Here is a 25,255-nt window from a genome sequence, read left to right as displayed (position 1 = left end):
TCTGCTCGTGTCTATCCGGAAATTCTCGGTCTGAATCGGGATTTCTCCGCTGCTGCAGCTCAAGCACACATACCGAACCAGCCCCGTTATCACCAAACCTCAAATCACAATCAGTAATTACGCTAATTTAAAGATCTCCCGGATTCTGTTCTTTGTTGCAGTGTTACTCTCTGCAAATGCAGGCAATAAAGTGTGTGGTTGTGGGCGACGGGTGAGTAAATAAAAGCATGCATTTTAACATCAAAAACAATTGTGTGTGAATCAAAAAGGCAGCTATATATCTGTGTGAGAATGCAATTGTTGCAAGCGAAGGGCTGGGGCTAGCTAAAAAAAGGTAGCGTTCCTGTGATCTACGCTTTGCTACACTGTAATGTAATGCAGTTATTTTGTTTTTAAATGCTCCTTCGACAAAGCAGATTTGGATTTTTGCCGAAATAGAATTACAACTAGATGCTCTGTGATAGAAATAATGCGGTACGCTGTATCCTCGTGTATGGGAAACGTGTATTCACCAACTACAGTATTAATTCTCATTTTTACAAATTTCTAAACGTCTGCCCAACTGTAAACCGTTCCTATCCACATAGAATCAATGTGGTTTTAATTATGTTCTTCGAAATAAGAATTTTCTAAAAACGAACCCTGAATTTTTCTTAAAACAAAAAATAAATGATTATAAAAATCACTTGCATTTCCGAAATCTGTACCAGCTTGGCTAAAGAGACATATTTATGATGTAATGTTTCACGCCTTGCTATATTTCTATGGGTGTAAGTCATCGTACTAGAGATGCGATATGAACTGGAATTAATCAATGTTCCAACCCGGTATAACGAGATATGTTGTAGTCAAATGTTAAGGGACACCAATGTGCCTGTTTTTTTTTTTTTTTTTTTTTTAATTTGAAATACTAGACTGCTGTTTCTCTCTGCTCTTGCCTGATTAAAAGTGCAGTTATCGGTTGATTTATGTGCGGGGGTGGCGGCTGCATTTGCCACCCATATCTGCTTGTTTAATTTTACAAATGATGGTCTGCACACGAACAGTCCCCTACTATATTGTGTTTAATTAAATACGATAGACTGTGTATGGTATTCAATGGGACACGAGTATATGTTGGACTAGTAAGTGAATTATGTGCCATGGTTTCAATACAAGAGATTCGCTGTTATTTTCTTTTAATGTGGAAATGGAAGTGAATTTATGGTTTTAGCTCTTAAGACGCCATAGCTGTAGAAATATTTAACTATTTACTTTTTGTGTGGAATGGAAAAAGTGTGCATTTTATTTTAAATATGGAGTGTATTACAGCCCAGCTTAATACAAATATATTTTAAATTGTAAATATTATGATAACATATACTGGATAAATGTACTGAATATATACATCGTTTTAATTGTACAGTATTTAAAATAGTGCAACAAGGATGAATGCTAAATTATGTTCCAAAGATTACCCGCCTGGCTAATAGCAGGTGAATCATCTGATTTACAGTATGTTATTACATTTAGAAGAGACAGCAGTGTAGAAATCTGATTTTTTTTTTTTTTTCTGACTGCATAAGCAGGAATTGATTCATGTACTTTGGTAAATGTTGTAAACATCCATTAGCCTGCATTAACCCTCATCCTAGCTGTCAGTTCAAAATGACAATACAGCCATACATCTGTCCGGTGAATGTATCTTTCTCTTTCCTCTATTGGATTACTCAGTTACATCATTGTGTGCTGAGAAATAAAGTAGCAATACTATTGCAAATTAGTTTCTCAGTTTTGTGGACAGTGGGTTGTAAACGTTACATCCCTATCAAACACGCCAACAAAAAATATTTTGGCACGCTGACATTTTTGTGTTACACGATTAATTTTGTTCCATTTTAGTTCTCACAAATACAGCATATTCTCTGTGTTTCAATCTGTATAGCAAAAACAAAAGCAATGATAACGTACATAACGTAAGAAAGCAGGCAACTATTCACCAAATTTTACTACCGGTATTACAGTAGGACTCAGCTCTTGATACATGGAAAAAGTTGGCATGGACAGCTTTATAAGAGTCTAAGATGACCAGATACACAAATACTGTTAGAAAACGCTGACTGACACTCCTCCAGTTTGCATATCAGATAGAGAGGGGTTGACTTTACTGCAGTTTCTTTGGGCAAAATCTCAGTCACTGTTGAAATTTGGCTGTTCTAATGCAATGCAAGCGTTCCAGGTTTCGGTTGGATAAACTGTCCGCAGGATGCATATGACCATGTAAATGGTGTGCAGGCTCCTCCACTATCCCTGGGGAGATACATTACCATAACATATTATTATCGAGTGTGCTACAGTATGTGCTCTTCTGATACTAATGACATACTGTTTGTCCACACAGCTCCTGACATTAGTATACTGCTCAAATCCTGCTAAGCAATGGCTTTAGCAATGGTTCTATGGGGACAACCTGCCTCATGGTCCATTTACAATATGGATTTATCTGGTGATTTTAGTGGTGGATGCTGGGTCATAGAGCTTAGCTGCAGAGTTAAAAGTCCTAAATGGATAACCAAGAACACATTTGCAGTGTTCACATGAAGTCACTCCTTTTGGGGAATTAAGCAGTTTAATGCCTTCTGGATGATGAGCATACTCTACAGAATGCACCTTGGGTACAGTAACAAGCTTGGGTGTGTCTTACTAAACTCTTAGTAAAACCAGGAATGGATCGAACTGCTATGCGTATTTTCATCCCTGTGATACTTGTCCAGTAAGCCAGGGCTTTCGAGGTTATAAACATGGCAGTCATGCATGAAATCACGACAACTCCCATCCCTTATCACCAGCTTGCAAAGCAGTGGCCTTTCACAGTTCAGTAGCCAGACTGTAGTTTGGCGGTCTTGTATGGCTGAGAGCTGCCCAACCCCACAGTGGGTGCCTGCTCCCCCCCGCCCCCCTTGGATTATTCTGTGATTTTGTGTGCCTCTTGGGGAGCTGTCACTTTGGATTCCCCTCATCCCTGTCCTGCTGCTGATTTGAACCGATAATAGCAACAGAGGCTCTTGCATGTGCCCCTCAGCAAAGTCTATGTAGGACAGGGGCTGTCGCAAGGAGGGGGCTCCGCGGCAACAAGCCAGACAGACAGCACTGATTAATTTTCAGTTTTCAGTTTGTGTTTATAGGAAAGAGAGAGAGACAGTGGGAGCCAGCTATCAATCAAAGGGTTCAGAACACTGACGCTCCTCTTTTGAACAATGTATATAATATCTAAATAATGTATGTTCTGGCTTTGTGTCTGTCTTCCTCTTCTGCTACTCACTTCAGCATCTTTTTAAACAGTTATAGTTTAAAATACAACACCTCTTTATCTCAACTATTCTCCCGATGCACTGCAAAAAACAAACAAACAAAAAAAAGTTCACACACAAACAAATTTCTCTCTATTAATAAAATAAAAACGAATCACTTGTTATTTTCTTTCAATTTCGTTCTATTTTCCAAACAAATAGTTTTTGTTTATCAGATGAGTTTCCAGGCAGTCACAGAATGGTTGCCAGACGACCACCACACAAGCAGACCTGCTGTATGGCTACAGTGCAGCGCTGTAAAGGTTTTTATAGAAAGCAGACATTGTGAAAGTCTGCTTGATAGAATGTATTCAATTGATATGATCAGTGTTGTATCTTTAAACCAGCTCCACTGAAATCATTCCAGAAGGACAACCTCAGTAATAACCTGTAACACTGCAAATGTATTTCTGTCAGTAACAGCGTATCGGAATATATATTGATTTGAATGGAGGTGGTATAAAGAACTGCCACTGTAAGGGTCTATATATAAATTCATTCTGTATTAGGGGTTTTAATCTTGACATTTTCTATTGATCGATTAATCACGCCTGTTTGCTAGTGATATGAAATTGTATTGAAAGACGATCACAAGTAATCCCTTTCAGTCGTGTAATCTGACATTTTATTTTGTGCTGTACTACCATTTGCGTTTCCTTCAGCCAAGAAAAAGATACAAAATACATCAGGAGTGTATAGCCTGAATACTGTATTCAACAGATCCATTTTTGGTATACGGTAAGCTTTCAAGCTTCAGACTAACAAAGGTAACTTATTGAGTGCTGTTGTATTTGGGTTAGTTGAAGAAAAAGTGTGTATGTATATGTATGTGTGTATGTATGTATATATATATATATAGAGAGAGAGAGAGAGAGAGCTGTTCATTTTCTGATACCGTTTAAAGAAATACGTTGAATAAAAAACCAAAGTCAGTTTACCTGAGACTAAGATGATGCAATAAACTTGTAGGAATGAGTTATTGAGGATACCTTCCAGATGCCCTTTTACCAAGGTCTTTAGAAGTACCCTCCTTTTTAATTGGTCCTCGTTACCTGGTTCGGAACAAGATTCTGGCGATGAAATGGATCCAAATTCTTCCACCCATCTATTAATCCTGCCTGATGTTTTCCCCCCAAATGGTGAAATATTAACCCCAACCCCAATAAATGCATATGAGAAATATATCTGCATTTGTGTAGATTTTATATCCGCCCAGTTGATCTGATTTATAACTTTAAGCCAAATACATAGCCGGTTATGAACACTGACTAATCGAGCCTGTCTACATTTTTAGATTAATTGAATAGTTTTTGGTAACTTTCATTAGGACAAATTCTTGTTTCTTTGTGTGCTTGTTTGTCTGAGTCTGATTAAGTTCACACTAAAAGCGACAATTGCTCTCTGGTGGGAGTCTCAAACTAAGCTGTGTGTGTTACTTGGAAAGTGCTTTAGCACAGTACACCCTTTTTATCGTGCGCATTGCATAACCGTTTCTGAGAAGGGGCAGCCGCAATCGCCCTTGCTTTACCGAGGCCCCAGGAGGGACAAACTGCCCCACTTCTGCAGCAGCTCTTTTATTTTTAACTTGACTTACTATTGCTGTTTTTCAGTGCCGTGGGTAAAACCTGTCTGCTGATCAGTTACACTACCAATGCCTTCCCCGGGGAGTACATCCCCACAGTGTGAGTATGACTTGTGCTGTGAGTTTAACATTGAAAAATACTCACAGCTAGAGCATTATATATTGTTCTATTTGGCTGGAGTCAAACCTGCTGTAAGGACTAAACGAGCTGTTTAAAAGCTCACCAGTGGTGCATTGTTTGTGACTTTTGGTCTCGTCTACCCCTCCTCCTCTCTTTAGCTTTGATAACTACTCTGCCAATGTGATGGTGGATGGCAAGCCGGTGAACCTGGGACTGTGGGACACTGCTGGCCAGGAGGACTACGACAGGCTCCGGCCGCTCTCCTACCCACAGACGGTGCGTCTCGCGTCCCTCATGAGCCTTGTGGCCTTCCATAGCAAAGGCATTCAAGAGCCTCAGTCTGTGTTTATCAGAGCTCCAGGAAAACACACCAGTAATGTTATAAAGCTGGTAACAAAGCAGCTGGACGGCTGGGTTCTTTTTTAAAGATTTTTTTTTTTTTTAATAACTATGTAAGCTTCCAGTTGTGTTTAGTTTTATCATTGTACAACGCACCCTCTTCCACATTTATTTTGTGTTTATTTAAAAAAAAAAAAAAAAAAGATATTTGGGTAATTGCAATGAGAAAAACGATTACAGCCATTATTAAAGGCAAGGGGGAAATAAATTAAACCATTGAAGATGTATTTTTTGAAGCAACTTACTCTTTTTAAAAAAGGGCTAGTTTTAATGTATTTCTTTCTCTTTTTTCATTACTCAGTTTTGTAACAGTACTGGTGTGCTTTGCAAATTGCTTCCTTTAGTATAGAGCTTTATTAATTAAGGTCAGCAGAGGTACGTGTTTCAAGGTTTTATGTGCATCCTATGAAGACCAATAAACAAAAAAATCAGCACACATTTGTGTCTTTAAATCAGCAGTCTGGTCCGATCACTTCTAGTTTTGTACCATTTACAGGTTTATCGTCCACTCGAGAGCCTGATAAATCTGTACCAGCGTGTCTTAACGTTTATTAGCAGACAAATTCCCACACGTTGATTTGCATTATTCATCATTTATATTTCTTGCTGGTTTAAAATGACAAAAACATGATCACTGGATTTTGATTTGCCTATGTATTTACTATTTAGAAAAAAAAGCCCAGCACATTTCAATGTGTGGCATTCTGTTTTTGATATATAGATTACATACAACTCTGTACAGACTGATCTAGAAATATATTGTATAGAATCCAGAAGTCGTCTTTCTGTCCTCCTTTCATTGTGTGTGCATAAGACTGTTGTCCCTTGATTGACAGGGCTAGTCACGCTCACTGTCTGTTGCTTAATGTGTCAGGTATTAATTCCCTGATGATAACAGTAGGATTGTCACCTGATGTAGTGAATTTATATTCATGTGTATCACCCTCCCTTCCCCCTTCCCAGTCCTCAGTTTATGAAGTCAAACAGGAATTCCTCAGCAAGCTGTTTTTCTCTAGTCCTATTGCTAAGTCTGGGCCCTTTCCTTTGAATGTCTAACTGTATTGTTACTATTTTTGCCTACTAATTTTTGTGTGTGCATTTTGTATTGGGTCGGATATTGTTCCAGTTTGAGTCATTCCCTGATAAGCATTGATTTTAACTGCTCTGTGTGTGTGCCCAGCTGATTCTTCTCCTGTCAGTTTTGTTCATGCTTAATTAGTGTGGCTTCTTGCTTTCCACAGGACGTGTTCTTGATATGCTTTTCCTTGGTGAGCCCAGCGTCCTTCGAGAATGTCCGAGCGAAGGTTAGTGCTGTGTTGTATTTTCTCGTCTGACCGTTTTGCTCCGTGCTGTAGCGCACAGTGAAAAGGGCTTTGGCAAGGATCTTGTAGTGGCCTCCAGAACCAAAACTATTAGATTTTAAAAATAATTATCCAAAATGGAAAATTACCTATATGGTAACATTCCTGGGAGACAGTCAACATGGTTTTAGGAAAGGGAGATCGTGCCTAACTAACTTGCTTGATTTTTTTGAGGATGCAACATCGATAATGGATAATTGCAAAGCATATGACATGGTTATTTAGATTTCCAGAAAGCTTTTGACAAAGTCCCGCACAAAAGATTAATTCTCAAACTGAACGCAGTTGGGATTCAAGGAAACACATGTACATGGATTAGGGAGTGGTTAACATGTAGAAAACAGAAAGTACTGATTAGAGGAAAAACCTCAGAATGGAGTGTGGTAACCAGCGGTGTACCACAGGGATCAGTATTAGGTCCTCTGCTATTCCTAATCTACATTAATGATTTAGATTCTGGTATAGTAAGCAAACTTGTTAAATTTGCAGACGACACAAAAGTAGGAGGAGTGGCAAACACTGTTGCAGCAGCAAAGGTCATTCAAAATGATCTAGACAAGATTCAGAACTGGGCAGACACATGGCAAATGACATTTAATAGAGAAAAGTGTAAGGTACTGCACGCAGGAAATAAAAATGTACATTATAAATATCATATGGGAGATATTGAAATTGGAGAAGGAATCTATGAAAAAGACCTAGGAGTTTTTTTGTTGACTCAGAAATGTCTTCATCTCAATGTGGGGAAGCTATAAAAAAGGCTAACAAGATGCTCGGATACATTGTGAAAAGTGTTGAATTTAAATCAAGGGAAGTAATGTTAAAACTGTACAATGCACTTGTAAGACCTCATCTTGAATATTGTGTTCAGTTCTGGTCACCTCGCTATAAAAAAGATATTGCTGCTCTAGAAAGAGTGCAAGAAGAGCGACCAGAATTATTCCGGGCTTAAAAGGCATGTCATATGCAGACAGGCTAAAAGAATTGAATCTGTTCAGTCTTGAACAAAGAAGACTACGTGGCGACCTAATTCAAGCATTCAAAATTCTAAAAGGTATTGACAGTGTCGACCCAAGGGACTTTTTCAGCCTGAAAAAAGAAACAAGGACCAGGGGTCACAAATGGAGTTTAGAAAAAGGGGCATTCAGAACAGAAAATGCACTTTTTTACACAGAGAATTGTGAGGGTCTGGAATCAACTCCCCAGTAATGTTGTTGAAGCTGACACCCTGGGATCCTTCAAGAAGCTGCTTGATGAGATTTTGGGATCAATAAGCTACTAACAACCAAACGAGCAAGATGGGCCGAATGGCCTCCTCTCGTTTGTAAACTTTCTTATGTTCTTATGTTCTTATTTGCAGTCTGAAGCCAGGTGCCAAATACTGCCTTTAGATATTATGCTGTTTAACTCTCATTTGGACAATTGCTTCACCTGCTCCAGTGTGTTCTTGATGGTAATCATAGGAATATGTCTGTTTTTCATGTTTGTTTCTGAGTGGATGCCTCCTCTATCCAAGTACAGTTGATGCCGGTTATGAGCAACCCTGATAAAGATAACTTTCGGTTATTAATAATATTTTCCCAGGAATCAATCCCGTCCCATAGACTTTAATGTTAATGGAATTCTGATATTAGCAACTGCACGCCGCTTATTGGCAACTTTATTACTAGTTGCCAGTGCTGCAGAGCGCACTTGCATGATTTATGCACATACTTCATGCAGCTTTTATAACACACTGACTTAGCAACTGTGTATTTCTGGCGGACTGAGGCAGAGTCTATGAAGCTGCATGCAAAATTGAGATGGATTTACACCGGGAGGTGGTACATTGTAAAAAGCAGACAATGTTGGACAATTTCTTATTCTAAAGTTGTGTTCTTTAGAAATGATTGTAAGCACAACACATATTTCTGTTTGCTTTACTCATTGTAAGGACATTTGTAGTACATTTAAGCCTACTCCCTTTTTTTTGTTTTGTTTCACACACGCGTGAAGTAAACGGTTCTATGTTTGGGTATTTCGTGTTCATTTTTCACGCTGACGTTTAAAACATGTATTTCCATGCCATATTTGTACAACTATAGTGTGTGTATGTGTGTCTATATATATATGTGTGTTTCATATAAATACACTTAAACGGGCTTTTCGCTTAATGGCAACTTTCGGTTAATGATGTTTTGCTGGGAACCGAGAGGTTGTTAGTTAGAGGCATCTACTGTATTTTCACCAGCCCTCAGTCCAGAGTTCAAATGGATCTCTATTGGCTACTGATGGAAACAAGTAATTCCAGACTGATTTCAATTTGATCTCCGTCTGATGGAAAAGAGCTAGTGGAATGCATGTGAACTTGCAAACCAGTGAGCAGTGATAACTTGTTTACTCTCTCTGTCTCTGACTGTTTTTCTCGGTCTCTCTCTGCACAGTGGTACCCAGAGGTGCGGCATCACTGTCCAAACACACCAATCATCCTGGTGGGGACCAAGCTGGACTTGCGGGATGACAAGGACACGATCGAACGTCTCCGGGACAAGAAACTGGCCCCCATCACCTACCCACAGGGGCTGGCAATGGCCAGGGAGATAGGTAAGAACATGTAAACAGATTGTTCTGGCTACTTCCCAATGCTGAAGAATTGACATATAACCCTAGGGAGAGAGGCGATTTAATTACTGGACAAATCCCTGTACCATATCCAGATACTATAAAATTATGGTATTTTGTGATGCTGTTGATATAGGCTGGTTCAAGGGGGAAAAAAAAGACATTTTAAAATACTTTTCTAGTGCTGCACAGTTCTTCAGTCTCCAACAGTGCCATGTATTAGGCTGTCTTGAGTATCTGCTGTAAACCGGGACTGAGCGGGTGTGTATTGTTACTGATACCGTGGGAGCAGGCCAGCGAGTTTACCCACAATCCCTTTCCAGATTTCAGTGGTGGAGAGTAAAGTGCAGTAAGCCCAATCAGGAGACAGGGACCTGCACTGCTCAAAGGGGCCTTTGTGTTTTTTTGTTGTTTGTCCCCCTGCAGCTGTGAGATTAAGATCCGTTTTCCAAGTTATAGGAGAACATTAATGAGTTTCATTGTCTTTCTGTTGGAGGAATTACCATGTAATAATTAAGACCTGTTTGTGCCTCTCAATTCCATGTACAAATCTCAGTAACTGGTTATGGTTTTGATTGTTTGTGTGATGATGGAGCCTGTGTTTCTATATAAAATAATCTCAAATAAATCCACTCTATCTGGTTATACAGTACCAGCTGTTTACAGTTGGCAGTGCCTCTTAAGGGGAATTTAGTTGGTCACATAATGCTGTAAAGAGACTGCACTAAACAAAGGACAGACTGAGAGTTAACTGACCTAAAACTTACCTAGAGTTAAAATTGACAGGCAAGATTCATCATACATAACTACAATCACTCAAAGACAGACTTCAGGGATGGAAATAAGTCTCCTATTGCATAGCAGTCTTACCCACTCCAGGTTTTAATACAAGCTTGATTAGCCCCAGTGTATTGGTAACAAGCTCAGGTGTGACCTATTAAAGTGGTAGTAAAAACCAGGCTTGGATCAAACTGCTACGAAACGGGAGTCTTATTTCCACTCCAGGATAAGCCGCTGCTGGATTTTGATACCTTTTTCCAGCAGTGGGGGAATCCCCCTGGATTGAAACAAGAAGTGGGTGGAACCCCTGGGTCTGTCAAATGCAGCTGTGGTTTATCCCGCAAAGGTATAGGTTGATCAAATCAACCACTTAGTTTCTTAATATTTTTTTTCTGCAGGCAAACGAATAGGCCCTTAGGTAACTTGGCAGGCTATGTCCTGGTAATGCTTATAATCTCTCTCTCTCTCTCTCGCTCTCTCTCTGCAGGTGCAGTGAAGTACTTGGAGTGCTCGGCTCTCACTCAGCGCGGTTTGAAGACTGTGTTTGACGAGGCCATCCGAGCGGTGCTGTGCCCCCCGCCTATCAAGAAACGAGGCAAGAAGTGCACCGTCTTTTGAAGGAACCCCAACAGCAGCCGTCTCAGGAAAAAATAAAAAAATGGGGTGAACCACACATCATTTGCAGTTTTTTTTTTTTTTTTTTTTTTTTTGTGAGAAAAAATTCCTAAAATTCTGTTTTCGGCCAATGAAGGTGGAGAAGGGAAGGGGGTGGGTGAAATCCATTGAGTGTACCCCCTCCTAAAAACAACAAAAGCTAGTTTCTGTCAGAAATCTGCCTTAGAATTTGTAAGAAAAAAGGCGTCTTAGATTGTTGCATGATTTGTAAGCAACTAAAGAAAAGGCATTTTAAACCACCTCTCCTGCCAAAAAAAATAGGAAAAAAAACGAAATCCCCCTTCATCCAAAGTTTCTAAAAATACTGTTTTAACAAAAAGTAAATGTCCCTCCTTAATCTCAAAATGTAATTCCTTTTAAAATGATTTTGGTAAGTGTTGCGATGTGGGCTTGGCTAGTATTACTAATGTATTCATCTTTTTTGTGTGAATGTTGCTTTGAAGGAGCCCATAGATGTGAAGCTGCTGTATATCGTGGTACTTGCAGAAGTATATACTACAGTGTTTAAGCTTAACCAGCTGTCACTTCATGGCTACAGTCTGTTATTCTGTGACTTAGACAGTGAGAACTCATTGTAAATGTAGATAACCAATGTGTATAAACACATATTTTCTTGTCGGTTCCAATCATATTAATTAACGGGTGCCTTGGAGTCCAGTTTCGGAGAGCAGTAAAAACTTTTTGGGGTTCCGAAGTGTCCTAATGGTGATCTGTCTTAATTAAAAGAAGTGCTACTGTTTTCAGAATTAGAAATAGCTGAGAAATTCAAATGATGGTTTGAGGCAGAAGATGATCAAGACACTGTCACCATTCTCCAATAGGCATTGCTCTTAATTGGATGAATCTCTGCCTAAGCTTGGGCACAAAATATAGACAGCAACTTGCATTTCAGGATGTTGAAATCTCTCCTGTTTAATTTCTATGTACTGCAATGCAGTGGTGTGGAAGCTGGCCGCACCCCAGCACCAATCCTAGGATCTCGCTGTGCAGTTTACATTCTTTAGTATCTAGTTTTTTTGAGTGAATAAATAACGTTTGTTTCCACAATTGAACCCAATGGTGCGTGTCGCATTAGTCTAGCTTTATGGAAACCACTACAGTTGTAGTTAAGTGTTATGTCCCCAATTAGATCCAGTAGCAACTACACTGTTGTGTCTTCTGCATAGATAATATAACATTCTAAACATACAGTTTGTTACACTGCTGTTACTCAGGAACAGCTTGCATCTGAAACAGATCAAACCAAAAGACAAGCTATAGATCACCATTGGGATTGTTTTCAATCTTCATTTCTACTGGTTTTATTGCCTTTTTAAACGCATACTTTACATTCAGCATTCTTTGGTAGCAAAACGTCTTGTATGTTTATCCTCGTTGATGGCTACCTCTCTCATGTTTAAGATGTCTCTTAGCATCCTTTCGTACAAGACCCAGTACAAGGCCTTGCATAAAGTAATGCACAAGACTTCACTCAAATTACTTAGTGCATGGATAACGATTCAACAGAGCTGTCTCAGATAACACTTTCGATAATTGCTATTCCCAGGAAAAGTTAAATGATGGTCACCAAATGAATCTGTCAACGTGCCCAACCGCTCTGAGCAGCAACAACCTGTTCACTCTCCTTCCAAGCAGAGCCTGTCCCTGCTTTCAAGAGACACTTATTGGGCTCTTTCACTGATGGCTTCAATCTGAAAGTCTTAAAAGGCTATTTGGGATTTGACTTGAATTGACTTGACATATAGTGCTGTAGAGCACAGCGATGTTTTTTAGTTTACAGTGAGGTTCCATTTAAAATTCAGCAGATGTCTGGGAGCTAAGAGGGGACATTCTTGATGAGAAGGTGCTAAAAATGTTTTTTTTTACAATTTGTTAGACAGCCTAGACGTTAGGTGCTAGGTGTTTGAATCTAAGAGAGCTCTCTAGATGCATCTGTTTTATATACCCAGTCTGATGTGAAGGAAGGGGATGCAGTGACACCAAATACATACAGCTTGTGGGCTTAATGAGCTGATACAAGAAGTGGGATGGAATGCATTAATATGCAACCTGACTCCCCCTCAAATTTATGAACCATTTTGAATACTGATGGGGGTGCTTTCCAAAACTGTCGGGACAAAACCTGTTGTGCATATACAATTTTTATTTTTTTCAACTTTTCATTGTGGTTTACTGCACAAAGGGCCTGCAACCTAAGGAGAAATTTGGGGGGTGGGGGGAATCAAATAGTGTGTTGGATAAACATTTTCAAGTGTCCTAAGTAACATTGGGGGGCTAGCATGCCAAATTTGAAACTGCTTAACCCAGTTGCTTAAACAGTCTAGATGTTTAACTTGGGGCATCATCAACATCAGAGTCCCGTCTTAATTCTGTTTTCCATTTTCAAACCTGTCCTTCCTTTGTATGTATGTGTGTGTGTGTGTGTGTGTGTGCTTTGGGTTGCTGTGGTAACCGCTGATCTGTAGGTGATGTTTTTGCATCTTTGATAATCCACTTGACTTGGAAGATAACAATTTACACACAACTTTTAATTTCAAACACTTAATTCGGTCCGTTTTTAATTGCTGCCAAAAAATAAATAAAACAAACAGTGAATAACAAATCCTTTAACATTTTAGAACAGGCATGTGTTAATAAAAGCAATTATTTGTATGTATCTAATGAAGTCTTTTTTCGTTTGTTTGTTTTGAATTAGGGAGTGACCAAACCTACAGGAGCATGCTCAGTACTCCCAGTTATCCATGCCAGTATAACAGCTCTTCAAAAAGTTAATAATGGGTAGAAATAAAGGCAGCAGTAACCACTGCAGAAGGCATTGTTATTATCAACTTACAAATAATAATCAGTTTCTGACTGGGGAAATAGGCTTTTCAGGAGATTAGTGTATGTTATTATGAAAAGTAAAATGAATAATAAAAAAAAAAAACAACATTGAACTCCTCTATAAACCTAATTTGAAAGCGACTGCATATTATATATTTTACACTTCAATAGTATTGAAAATAGACTCCCTCTAGCGTTTGATATGTGAAATTACAGCATGGTTAGTGACTCTTTTTAGGAATCCAGAATCCCACTCTTGCAGCAGAGCTTCGTTGGCATGGCAACAGCAGGGGAGTGATCTGTCTGAGCATACTCTGAAAGAAAGGTCTGGGTCTCATGTCTTAAACTGCATGGAAAGTGTTCCGAGCCTGTGGATAGAGTTGGTCTTGAAAACTCCTTCATTTCCTCTGCGGGTTTGGTGTGATTCATAACTCGCTTAAGATGAGCTCCATGTTTGTTATCCTTTTTGTATTATTATCATTATTATTATTAATGTCATAGAGTATTGTGGAATAAAAAGTTTTGTATAATAAATATGAACTTATAACAATTTTTTGCTGCTTTTTTTATTTTATATATGAGAGAGGGGGGGGGGGGGGGATTTCAGAATGTATGATATATTTCAAGTATATTCAAAAAAGGGTTTAACAAACTAGTCTGTTACACAAGCCTTGAATGATGCGAGCACCAGTGTATAAGGCAACATGCTCCAAGATTATATCAGGTTACCTGCTAAACATTGCCTCAGTTATCCCTTGAGGGCTTGCAGAAATCTCATCCAAAGACACTTGTATTTTACTTTTTAAAGTCATGTTGAGTAGTATGGTGCTGTGAAATAAATCATCAAATGCTTTACTTTATAACTACTAATTTTCCAAAACCTTTATTTTCTCACATTAACCACAGGCCAACAAAGGTCTACAGACACTGTACACAACATTACCTATACAGAACTACTATCAAAAACTGCAGAGCCAATCGAGTACTGCAAACAGGATTTTCGTAACTATACAAGTACTGAGTTCTACAACAAAGTTCCTGTCTTCAGAATGCTGAAGTAAACATTTGGTGAGGTTGACACCCATCCTGTGATTAGACACAGGCTCACAGTTTCCCAGAAAGGTGTCTGCAGCAGCCAGCGATTCTGTCAGCTCGCTGGGGTCCCGGGCAGGGACAGGGAGATATCAGTGAACTCTAGCCCGAACGGTGGCCTGGCCTGGGTGTGGCTGGGTAGCAACATCAGGAGCTAGCACAGTGAGATCCTAACACTGCCTGGGATGCTGCTAGCAAATTAGCTCAGTTTATTATGCATGCGAAATGTGTACATTTTACCATATTGAAGGAAAGGTCAGCTGGCACAAGAGCTTTTATAGACATACTAACCAGCCCGAGGCTGAATTAAATAAGCAAACATGATGGAGGAGACATAATGCCAAGTATCCAACTACATTTTTATTTGACTTTTTGATTAAGCAAAGACTGGATTATAAAAAAATAATTTTTTAGTGTGAGTGTCAAGTCCATTGAATGATCTATGATTAGACAGTAACACCGAAAACATATTGCACCTCAAGACTAGAGCTATACTGCATTTAAATGAGGCACAGTGGGTATGAAATTAATAGACACCATATACAGAAAAGCTCAGTGAGTTTGTGTACCTGTATGGCATAATGTGCTCAGTAATTCAATACTGTTCTCATTGATAGACCATCTTGCAACTATTATAGCCAAATCTGAAACAGGTCTTACATTAAATTAGGATTTAACGCAGGGTTCAAATCAAGTTAGGCATGGCCTGACCCATTAGCAAGTAGTGTATGGTCAGTATAGAATGTATTAGAAATGCAACACAGCTTCAGTAGGAAACCATACATTAGTTCCTACAGACGCCATTTAATTCGCAGACACTTTACTGTTCTGTCTCCCGGTGATAGTGTTAACAAGCAAGGAATCCTCCATCGACAGGCAGAGTGGCTCCAGTAATCATTGCACTCTGCTCACTGAGGAGAAACAGGATTGCATTCACCACATCTTCAACCTCTGGAGAAAGACAAGAAACACAACCCCCATTGCGAAACATTATCATACTATCGTAGATACAGAATAATCTGCTGTTAACTTCCAACCGTTAATGCAAAATGCACAGTAACGACAGGGTGATGGCCGACACATTTTAAAGTGTCTTGTATGTGTTGGGTTAGTCATCTTTGCAAACTGTTCCTTTACTGAAACCAAATGTTTGCATCTGGAAAAGTTGTTTCAGAAAACAGTGCTGCTCTTTAGAAAGCTGTGCTTCTCTTATGCCTGTCTGAAATGCACCTCTAATTGTAGGTGACACACTTATGTACTGTTACCACGGTTTGTGCATGCGATCACATCTGTATTTCTGTGCATGTAGCAACATTTATGGCAACTATTAGAAATCAAAACTAAAAGTCAAACTTATACTTGAGCCCTTCTGGTTCAGGCTGGAATACATCTGCTTTGAATTATGATAGTGTGGGTTGATTGAAGCTTGAAATACACACCCCTGCAAAGCAACAGCTGACTGCAGTAAGCAACTCACACACCAAAATCAAATGATATGGACAGATTAATTTAGCTGCTTTTGTTTCAGTGCAAAGTCTGCGTCATTCTACTAAATTGAAAAGCAATGTGTCAATGTTATGAAAACTAGAACTACATTCGAATGGAATAAAGGGAATTATATACTGTTTGTCAAAACTGTAAGTCAAGCGGAAACTTAGTTTGAAATTATAATTGAAGTTCTAATAAGAGCTGCTGCAGACGATTAAAACAGAAAGTGACGGACCAGCAAATTTCCCGAGGGGGATGCGTGACATCATGGGCCCGGCCTTCATGGGGTCGCTCCAGCTGATCCGGCCCATCGCTGTCATCACCACAGTGGGGTTCACAGAGTTCACACGGATCTGACCACCAACATAGAGACACGCCATCAGTGCAAAAACAGATGATCATGGAAAATGGCTTTATTCTTTTTAAGTTTGTGTCCAAGCTTATTTTCACTGGCTATAGTATGAACAGGCTGCTGATAAACCGCACAGCCATAGACCCGTGCTTCTTGAATGAGAGCAACGCAGAAACGGTTGCCAGGGCTGGGTACTGAATCCAGGCGTACCTTGTGAGGTCCCAGCTCCAGCGCCATCACTTTGGTCAGCATGTCTAGAGCACCCTTGGTGGCACCTGAAATAAATGAATACATAAACATTACCTAAATTTTCTGAAATAAAGCGACACATTGTTAAACTAAACAGAAAAAAAAACAGCTTATCAAGATATGACAGTAGTATTTGATAATTACCAGATTTGTGAGAGAAGTGTTTGGCTCCCTGATAACCCTACCTTGGTATAGACTTTTATTATATAGTATTGTTTTTATTGCTAAATTAGCTAATTCGGATGATGAAAAATGGTTCTTATAGATGTCGGGAACGTAGAGTCTGCCTGGAAAACTCACCTTGTCCACTAAAGGGAGACACGATTCTTTATGTTGTGTACAATGGGTATTTTTAGATGGTAATGTTTACTGATATACACAACTACGAATGAAATGTCATACTATGATATGAAAAAAAAAAAACTAAAATAAAATGGCTTACAATAAACAGCATGGTCTTGCAAAGCACACTGGGATGCCTGGCTGGAGACGTTGACAATGGAACCACCAGACCCTCTGGACCTCATCCCCCGAGCAACAATCTGCTCCAGCAGCAAGAAATATAAAGATATATACATATAGATATGCACACACATATAGGGATCACTGTACACAGTCCTGGGATTTATGATAAGGTGTCATCTCAAAGCAAGTACACTCTGAAAAGCATACGCTTTTGCTCTGATTCCTACTGTAGTTGAGCTAGTGCTCTGTCATTGTGATGACATTGAGTGAATCCCTGCCTGTTTGCGCATGTACAGGGATTCTATAAAACTGGGTCGCAGCCAGATCTCACAGGAATCTACATGATGCCAAACATTTTTTTTTTTTTTTTTAATTAAACTGAATATATTATTCTAGTTAGAATAAATGTATACAAATCTACACCACCATGTAAAATGTGACCCCTACAGATTAAAAGAACTTATCTAGTGTGGTTAGCGTCTTTTATCTGATCAGTTAACACTGACAGGACATCTTTACTGTGTGCTTTTTCAGATGTTTCACTTTAAGAGAGCAAAAAACCTTGCCTTACAGCTTCTTTTCACTAAGAATTAGACACATGCAGCACAACGCAGGAATCACCAATGCAAATTCAGTCCCATCTGAACAGGATTTTTTCAGATTTATTTTTGTTTGACCTACAAAATCAAAGGTGCTTTTTGATGTTCTAGGATTAAAAATTGCTTTCTGAATAGTGGCTTTTATGGAAAAAACTTCAAATAAAAAGTCCCTTTAAGTAATGTAGCAACTTTTACGGCAACTATTAGAAATCTGAAATCTGAAATAGCAATCCCAGTTTACATTCATTACAATATACAGCAGGAAACGGGAGAGATGAGGCCAGCATTTGTTTTTCTAAAATATGAGGTCCAGGAGACCACGCCACGTGTGTTTCAGAGGAAATACAGACCACTGCAATTCATCAACCGTGTCTCTTATGTCCCACTGCACGGTGTAGAGAATGATTCTTACCTGAGCCACATGCAAGGCTGCTTTTACATTCACATTGAAGGACCTGCAAGAGGGAGACAGAGTCAAAGACACCATTAGTCTTCAGTGTAGGTATCATTAAACATTAGACTAATCACAAGAAAGTATTTTGCTAGAAAAGATCATTTTATGCCAAAATAATTGATTAGTGGCTAATTACAATATTTATATATATATATATGACCAAAAAGATACTAGACTGGATCCCAAGAGATATAAAGCGACCAAGAAGAAGACCTCCAGGGAGATGGCAAGATGAAATTAGGAAACACGCCGAAGCAGCGTGGATGAGGGACGCAACAGACAGGCTTTTGTGGAAGAATCTTGGGGAGGCCTTCATCCAGCAGTGGATTGAAAAAGGCTGAAGATGATGATGATGATATATATTAGCCTGTGCTTTATTGGAAAACAAACCTTGTTGACTGTCCAGTTTATTTGCATTCTCCAAGGCAGGTATTAGTGTAGGAACCTAAACTTCCTGCCCCTATGTGATTTTGTGAGCCAACATTATAAAACCATCTTCAGGGATGGAAATAAGACTTCCACTGCAAAGCAGTTTGATACATTCCTGGTTATACTATGAGCTTAATAAGACACACCTGAGCTTGTTACCTACAGTACACACTGTGGCTAATCAAGCTCGCGCTAAAACCTGGAATGGGTAAAACTGCTATGCAATAGGAGTTAAAAAAAACATTTTTTAATGATATTTTTTGATATACCGAGCACAATTTACAGGAAAGAGATTTTGATTTGCTGTTCTTCAAAAAATAGAAATCACTTAAGGCCCTGCCTCTTTTCCTTACTTATCAAACTCCTGTGGCGTAACCTCCAGGAAAGGCTGCAGCGTGGCCACGGCAGCATTATTCACTAGCAGGTCCACAGGGCCCACATCCTGAAGAGCTTTCTGAGTGGAGTCCCAGTCTGCCAGGTCCACACACACCTGTGCAATCGAGGGGCACTGCAACCACAAGAACACCGTCTCTGTGGGGGCAATACCCTGTGCCACTTAAGTCTCTCCAAATATAATCATGACTGTGCCATGCTCTTTATAGCATCGCAATGAAGGTCAAACCTGGGACTTTAAATGTCTCAGGGAAAACTTCCATTTCAGACTCTACCATTGGTTATTACCCTTAGGGTTTGCAATTACGGTGTAGAACAGTTAATCTGATAAATGTATTTTAGAGGAAATGTATTTATTTCTCTATGTGCATATTCTTCTATTCAATTTTTTTTTTTTTTTAAGTTTAAAAATAAGATCCATACAAATGTCCAATCTCCTGATCTCACTCTATATAGTTTGTTTGGTAGCGGTCCTGGCACTGGGGTGCTGTACCTCAGCTGTGAGACTGTCCAGGTCTGCCTGTGTGCGGCTGACTGCGATCACCTGGGCACCGCACTTCAGCAACGCCTTCACAGCATCTCTCCCGATCCCTGAAAACACAGGGCAGGCCATGAAACTTCAAGACATACACCAACTGATTCCCATTTGAGCCTGATTAATATGTTTTATCATTATATACATATATTCTGTTCTAAGTGACTCTACATACTTCACCACCTAGTCTCTGGAAATCGCTTTGGATAAAAGCGTCTGCTAAATGACCCATTAATAATAATGAATAATACAGTGATATTCATTCATTATTAAAATTTTGCAAGACTCAGGGGCTCTGTCTATTGCTTTATTCCGCAATTACATAATATTAGCATAACGTGACTCCCAAGATGGCGCACAATATACTGCATTACAGTTGTGTTTTACTATATATTATAATATATATATATATATATATATATATATATATATATATATATATATATATATATATTATATAAATGTATGTGTGTGAACCGAGATCGCTACCACACCCATACATACACACACAGATAATTGTACCATTTCATACACTAATCGTTATTTTGCAATATTGACATGCTATATATTAGTTTCATACATACATTATACAATAAATTTGGTGATTATTTACACATTGTGATTCAGTAATTCATATTTAGTACAATATTATTAACTATATTTGGTTTTCGTAAGGTTGCTCAATTCGCTGTGGCTTCCTCTTTAAAAATGGAAGCCATGACATGCGTACCTTTACCAGCGCCAGTTACCAAGGCTCGCTTGCCTGTGAACGTGATTTCCATGGTCTCACAACAACCGTAAGGAACTGAGTGCAAATATGATGATACGACGCCTGCAAACGTAGAAATAAAGTGCGTAGTTAATATAAATTGTGTGTACATGCACGGTGTGACCGATTTACAACAAAATGCGCCGACTAACGGCTTGAGGAAGTCTCTATAAGACATTGTATTTATTGTTCTAATACTGCAACAGAGGTTGTTGTTTTTTTGGTTTTTTTTACTATTATTTGATTTTTTTTTTTTAAACTTTAAAATTCACAAGTAAGATTTGTGCACAAACGATGCCGTCTGCCCTCTGTTTTTTTTAAGAAGTTTGCAGGACAATGTTGGGAGCAGGCTATAGTTGCTGAAACTTACCTCGGAAAGTTGCAGGCAAATGAGAGCGAAGTTCACAGTCTGTAGCCAACGGTAGGGGGATCGGGAAAGCTCAGAGAATCAGCATGATATTTTTATACCACTAACTGATGAAAGCATTTCACAAATTTGTATTGTTGTGCATTTGTACCAATTTGGCAGTAGTTTATTTGACCAATTAAAGAACACATTTTAACAGCATATTCTTAATTCTAATCTAGTAGTATTGCTTCCCCCAATAGAATATGTAATCCAGTTCTGGATTTTTCACAGGTAAAGATCTTCCCACCCCAATGCTTTCTGTGCAGCTGTGTCATTCACCAGTCCCACAGTTTCAGCAAAGCAGAATGGCACATTTCAACCCAACACATAAAGCATGGTGGAAAACACTGCTGCGTACTCCAGTGATGCTAATGCAGCGCAATGTACAGTATTAGATATATTTGACTGCACAATAAATTGAGTAGCAAGAATGATACAAAAAAAATGCAATAGCATCAAAACCAGAACTAAACAATAAGCAGCAACAAAATGATAGTTACTTATCCTATGAAAGATGGTTTCATAGACCCCAAATAGTTTTAATCTTGGACTACTTAAGGTATTAGTCATTCAAGATTAATATCTGTGAAACTAGCCAGTAGGGATCTAGGTCTTTGTCCAGGTTTATCAATAACAATAATTTTTACAACAATAATTGTAACACTATTGTGGCTATAGATCGTGACCCTACACCCTATAATCATTATTTAAAAAGGTTTTTTTTTTTTTTTTTTTTTTTGCATTATAAAAACGTTAAGTAGACAAGGTCCCCGAGTTGCAAGGAGTCTTCATTTCTTAATATTCCAGATGTATCATACAAGTCTTGTAGGAATCAGTATTATTGCACTTGAAGTGTGTGTCCCCCCTCCCCCCAGAGGGAAGGCTAAGAACAGGAGTGCCATGGTTACTAAAGAACACTATTCTGCAATGGTGTCAAGCCTGCTGTTGCACAAAATGTTTTCCTCTAATCGGTTACTTGTTAAATATTTTCCCCTGTAACTTGTTACATATGGAACCCAGTACAGCTGTCCAGGAGCTCTGGTTTCATTTATGAACTCACTCATCTTGGCAGTCAGGATAATGGAATAACATGCAAGGCTCTAAATAAAATTGACAAGCTAGTTTTGTGCACTTATGATGTGGATCAAGGCCAAAGCATAAAAAAAAAAGGATATCTTTGTGTATCTAGATTTACAAGCGTATACGTATTAGAACACCTCCAGAGGCAGCTGTCATTATCTACATATACCAACCAGTGTGTACAGCGAACGCCCATCACTGTTCAACTGAGTATGCAGAGAGGCTCATCGGATTCTGATCACCCTCTATAGAATATTCAATTATAAAGAAACTAAGGGGATAATTTGGAGCCATGCCCTGTTGGGATAAACCACAACTGAAGGGTACAGATAGTTTTGTTATTATTAAAGACTGATGCAAGATGCATATTTCAAAAGGAACTGTCCTGGTGAAAGAGAAGTAGAAGGATTACTCTACACTTTATATCTGGGGTCTGTCTGATATTTTCATATTGCACACCCAGAGCCAACAGACTCTGTGATAAAGTGTACATGTTGATTACATTTAAATGTACACTGCAACAGTACCTAGAGCAGCACCAGTAAGTTTACATCAGCCAGTTTCCTTAACCCATTAAGTACCAAATTCATTTTTCTTTGAAAAAAAACCTGATACATTACATCCTGCGATGTAATGTATCCGAAGTGGCAAAAGTACCAAGTCAGGACAGTACCAACAGCTAGAAACGTCATAGTTGTCTTAGTTTTAAATGAAGTGGCACTCTGTCTAACTGTATTGCACTGTAATGGATGCTGGGGCACCAACTGATGGGGGGTGGGGAGGATTTGTATTGGGTTTTTCTTTTTTTATTGACAGTTGAAAGTTTAAGAACTTCACAGAAAAAAAAATACATTATGTACATTTCAGGGTATTCTATAACAGAGAGGTATTTATAAAAACAGATTAGAAAGCAGAACCCACTGCTTGTAATCTTTGTCACTGCATGTCCTGTCCAAGCTTGGAAACAGTACAAGAATTTGTTGTGTTAAATTCAATTCAGGTGACTTTAGATCAAAACAAATTCTCTCAAACAGTGGAATTTGAATGGTCAATTACCTAACAAATCTCACTGGGAGATTTTTTTCTGCATGAAATTACACCATTTTTTAAAATATATTTTTCAACACTGAGTCGCTTTAAGCATGAACTGGGCCACAAGCTTCTCAATGACACAGTGGATTTAAGGAGGAATTGCAGATTAGATCTTTAAAGTTTTCATCTGGATACTGGTTGCCCATATTCTTAAACATACACAAAAAATAATCTAGCATTACCACCTTAATTCTTATTTGTTGGAGCCAAAAGGCCAATTGATGTGCAGGTAATGGTAACAACAGCACAAATTAATAATAAAAACTGCTGTACACAGTATTGCCACTAGAGTGCACTACAGCAAATGAAAACAAGCTCAACTTAGTCCTGCAATCTTACTTGGAGGAAAAAAGGGAATGTAAAAACGTGTGCTTAAAATGTATTTTTCAGTACCATTTCTAATTACATTTCATTAAAGGCAAAGCACTTTAATTATATAGTGAAAAATCAAACATGTACCACCAGCAGATGCCAGAGGTGCTGGAGAAGATTAAAATCAACCTCATAGTCGGTCACACATCATTACAACCCTCCCCAACCGTTGTCATTTTGATACAGTGCTCAAGTTTAACCTTGCAAGCTTTCAAAATCTACAACAGCTTTTACATGCGCTACATTTCTCTTGTTTTTTCTTTAAAAACTTCTGATTTAGAGATGCAGATTTTTGATGAATGAAATGAATGATCATGTAATGCACCAGTATGAAAAAGCAGGAATGTAAAAACAGCTACACAGCAGGTACATTATTTATTTATTTTACACAACAGGCTCTCTCTGTACCATCTAAAGGAGTAGCTGGAAATCTAAAACCGAGATTAGCCAGCCTTTTGTCAAAACCACCACAGGAAAGAGTAATGAAGGGACTGAAAAGGAATACAAGACTGCTATTGAACTGAACTCTCTTTCTACACATTCCAGCGCCAAGGGCACAGCTATTACAGAGAATGGCTGGCACAGTACCCACAGGTGGCCTTGACAGAGGGCAAAGACAGAGAGCAGTGGTCACAAATGACATGGCAGAATCTATTGATCATCATTCCTTAGCTGTCGAACAGCAATAAAACATTCTTCAAAGCCTCCTGCGTCCACACCAAGGCACCGAGTTAATGATTAATAACAACGCATCATTATTCCAGTGGTTTTTTAAATGGATGAACAAGGGTGCAATATGAGAGATGGCTAATGGGGGTTGTTCCTAAAGAAACTGGTTTTGTAATTGAATTAAAGCACCCATGACCAGAGTCCCTCTGCTTATGCTGTTTTAAAGTAAGAGAAACAGGGTTGCTGAATTGTGTGGCTCCCAACACCTTTTCAGTACACTGTCCATCACAGCACAGAATCAATCTAAACAACTGAGGAGGGGAGTTGTTGCAACATGATATTTAGAACCCTTCAACTCTTAATGTAAATGGACGGGACATCATTATATTGCTATGAAATTACATGGTAAATTATATCTTCTTATGGAGCAAACCATATATATGCATATATACATATATATATATATTTTAAAGTTGATTTGTTTTCAAGTTCAATTGTATTCTACTGCAGGCTGAAGCACAATAAAAAAGGAATTACTTCATACAAAGCTGTAGAAATATTATCTATCCCACACTGGCCAGCAGTGAAGGGCGCCAGTACCATTCTGTTTAAATGGACCCAGAATAGAAGTAAACTGGACCGGACCTGCTCTAAACAGGCACACTGGTTTTAGACCTGGATTAGGACTATGGGCAGAGTTTCAGGCTCTTTTGATGAAGATCAGACTGCCAATGACCTAACAATCTCACAATTAAAAAAAATGGTTTAGACTCTAAATGTAAAGCACAGACTTACTGGCAGTATTAAAAAAACGCTGTTTTCTAAGAGTGTGTAAAATTGATATAACTCCCACTACACACAGCTAGGCATCCAGAATATTAAAAACAGAGCTTAATATCTTGATAATGCAATGCAATTGAATGAACACCACTATATATTCATCAAAACAGCCCTAGACTTCTGGTCTCCTCTATTAGTCCTGAGTGACACTGTAAAGAACCCTCCTTGAGAGCACTTACGTAATCTCTATTAATAATCATTAGGCTGACGTCCGTGTCAGCTTAGTCGCCTACTGACTTTGAGGATATCTTCTCAGTTTAATTTGGTTTTCTCTAAAAATAAAAAATGGTGCAGTTT

General features: G+C 38.8%; 2 protein-coding genes across 4 annotated transcripts; one reads left to right on the top strand and one right to left on the bottom strand.

Annotated features, from left to right (window-relative positions):
- The first annotated feature begins 18 nt into the window (after positions 1-18).
- On the top strand, positions 19-14,223 carry rac3a (Rac family small GTPase 3a). The gene is made up of 6 exons (XM_041220787.1): positions 19-211; positions 4,940-5,011; positions 5,191-5,308; positions 6,673-6,735; positions 9,216-9,375; positions 10,661-14,223. The coding sequence occupies exons 1-6, from the start codon at positions 177-179 to the stop codon at positions 10,789-10,791; spliced, it is 579 nt and encodes a 192-aa protein (XP_041076721.1). The 5' UTR covers positions 19-176; the 3' UTR covers positions 10,792-14,223.
- A 315-nt stretch (positions 14,224-14,538) lies between these two features.
- dcxr (dicarbonyl/L-xylulose reductase) lies at positions 14,539-25,216 on the bottom strand. Of its 3 annotated transcripts, none has more exons than XM_041220786.1 (9): positions 25,138-25,216; positions 20,458-20,559; positions 19,686-19,783; positions 19,153-19,307; positions 18,329-18,371; positions 17,295-17,394; positions 16,814-16,878; positions 16,487-16,604; positions 14,539-15,714 (listed from the first exon to the last, which is right to left on the bottom strand). In XM_041220786.1, exons 2-9 carry the CDS (start codon positions 20,507-20,509, stop codon positions 15,611-15,613), a joined length of 735 nt encoding a protein of 244 aa, XP_041076720.1. In that variant the 5' UTR covers positions 20,510-20,559; positions 25,138-25,216; the 3' UTR covers positions 14,539-15,610. The 3 variants fall into 3 exon arrangements, with proteins under 3 accessions (XP_041076720.1, XP_041076719.1, XP_041076718.1); XM_041220785.1 differs by lacking the exon at positions 25,138-25,216 and adding an exon at positions 20,867-21,299; XM_041220784.1 differs by lacking the exon at positions 25,138-25,216 and having other exon boundaries at positions 20,458-20,828.
- Between the last annotated feature and the right edge of the window lie 39 nt (positions 25,217-25,255).

This window comes from Polyodon spathula, chromosome 20 (genome assembly GCF_017654505.1).
Source record: "Polyodon spathula isolate WHYD16114869_AA chromosome 20, ASM1765450v1, whole genome shotgun sequence".
Classification (NCBI taxonomy): Eukaryota; Metazoa; Chordata; class Actinopteri; order Acipenseriformes; family Polyodontidae; genus Polyodon; species Polyodon spathula.
The sequence above is the reverse complement of the archived record's forward strand: the minus strand, read 5'-3'. Positions and strand labels throughout refer to the sequence as shown.

Excerpts from the sequence above, each read along its gene's own strand:
- rac3a (XM_041220787.1), top strand. The coding sequence starts at position 177 with ATGCAGGCAATAAAGTGTGTGGTTGTGGGCGACGG. Across the intron at positions 5,309-6,672 it reads CGCTCTCCTACCCACAGACG|GACGTGTTCTTGATATGCTT; the intron begins GTGCGTCTCGCG and ends TGCTTTCCACAG. Across the intron at positions 6,736-9,215 it reads TCGAGAATGTCCGAGCGAAG|TGGTACCCAGAGGTGCGGCA; the intron begins GTTAGTGCTGTG and ends CTCTCTGCACAG.
- dcxr (XM_041220784.1), bottom strand. The coding sequence starts at position 20,674 with ATGTCTTATAGAGACTTCCTCAAGCCGTTAGTCGGCGCATTTTGTTGT. Across the intron at positions 19,308-19,685 it reads TGGACAGTCTCACAGCTGAG|TGCCCCTCGATTGCACAGGT; the intron begins GTACAGCACCCC and ends TTGTGGTTGCAG. Across the intron at positions 16,605-16,813 it reads TGGAGCTGGGACCTCACAAG|ATCCGTGTGAACTCTGTGAA; the intron begins GTACGCCTGGAT and ends GTTGGTGGTCAG.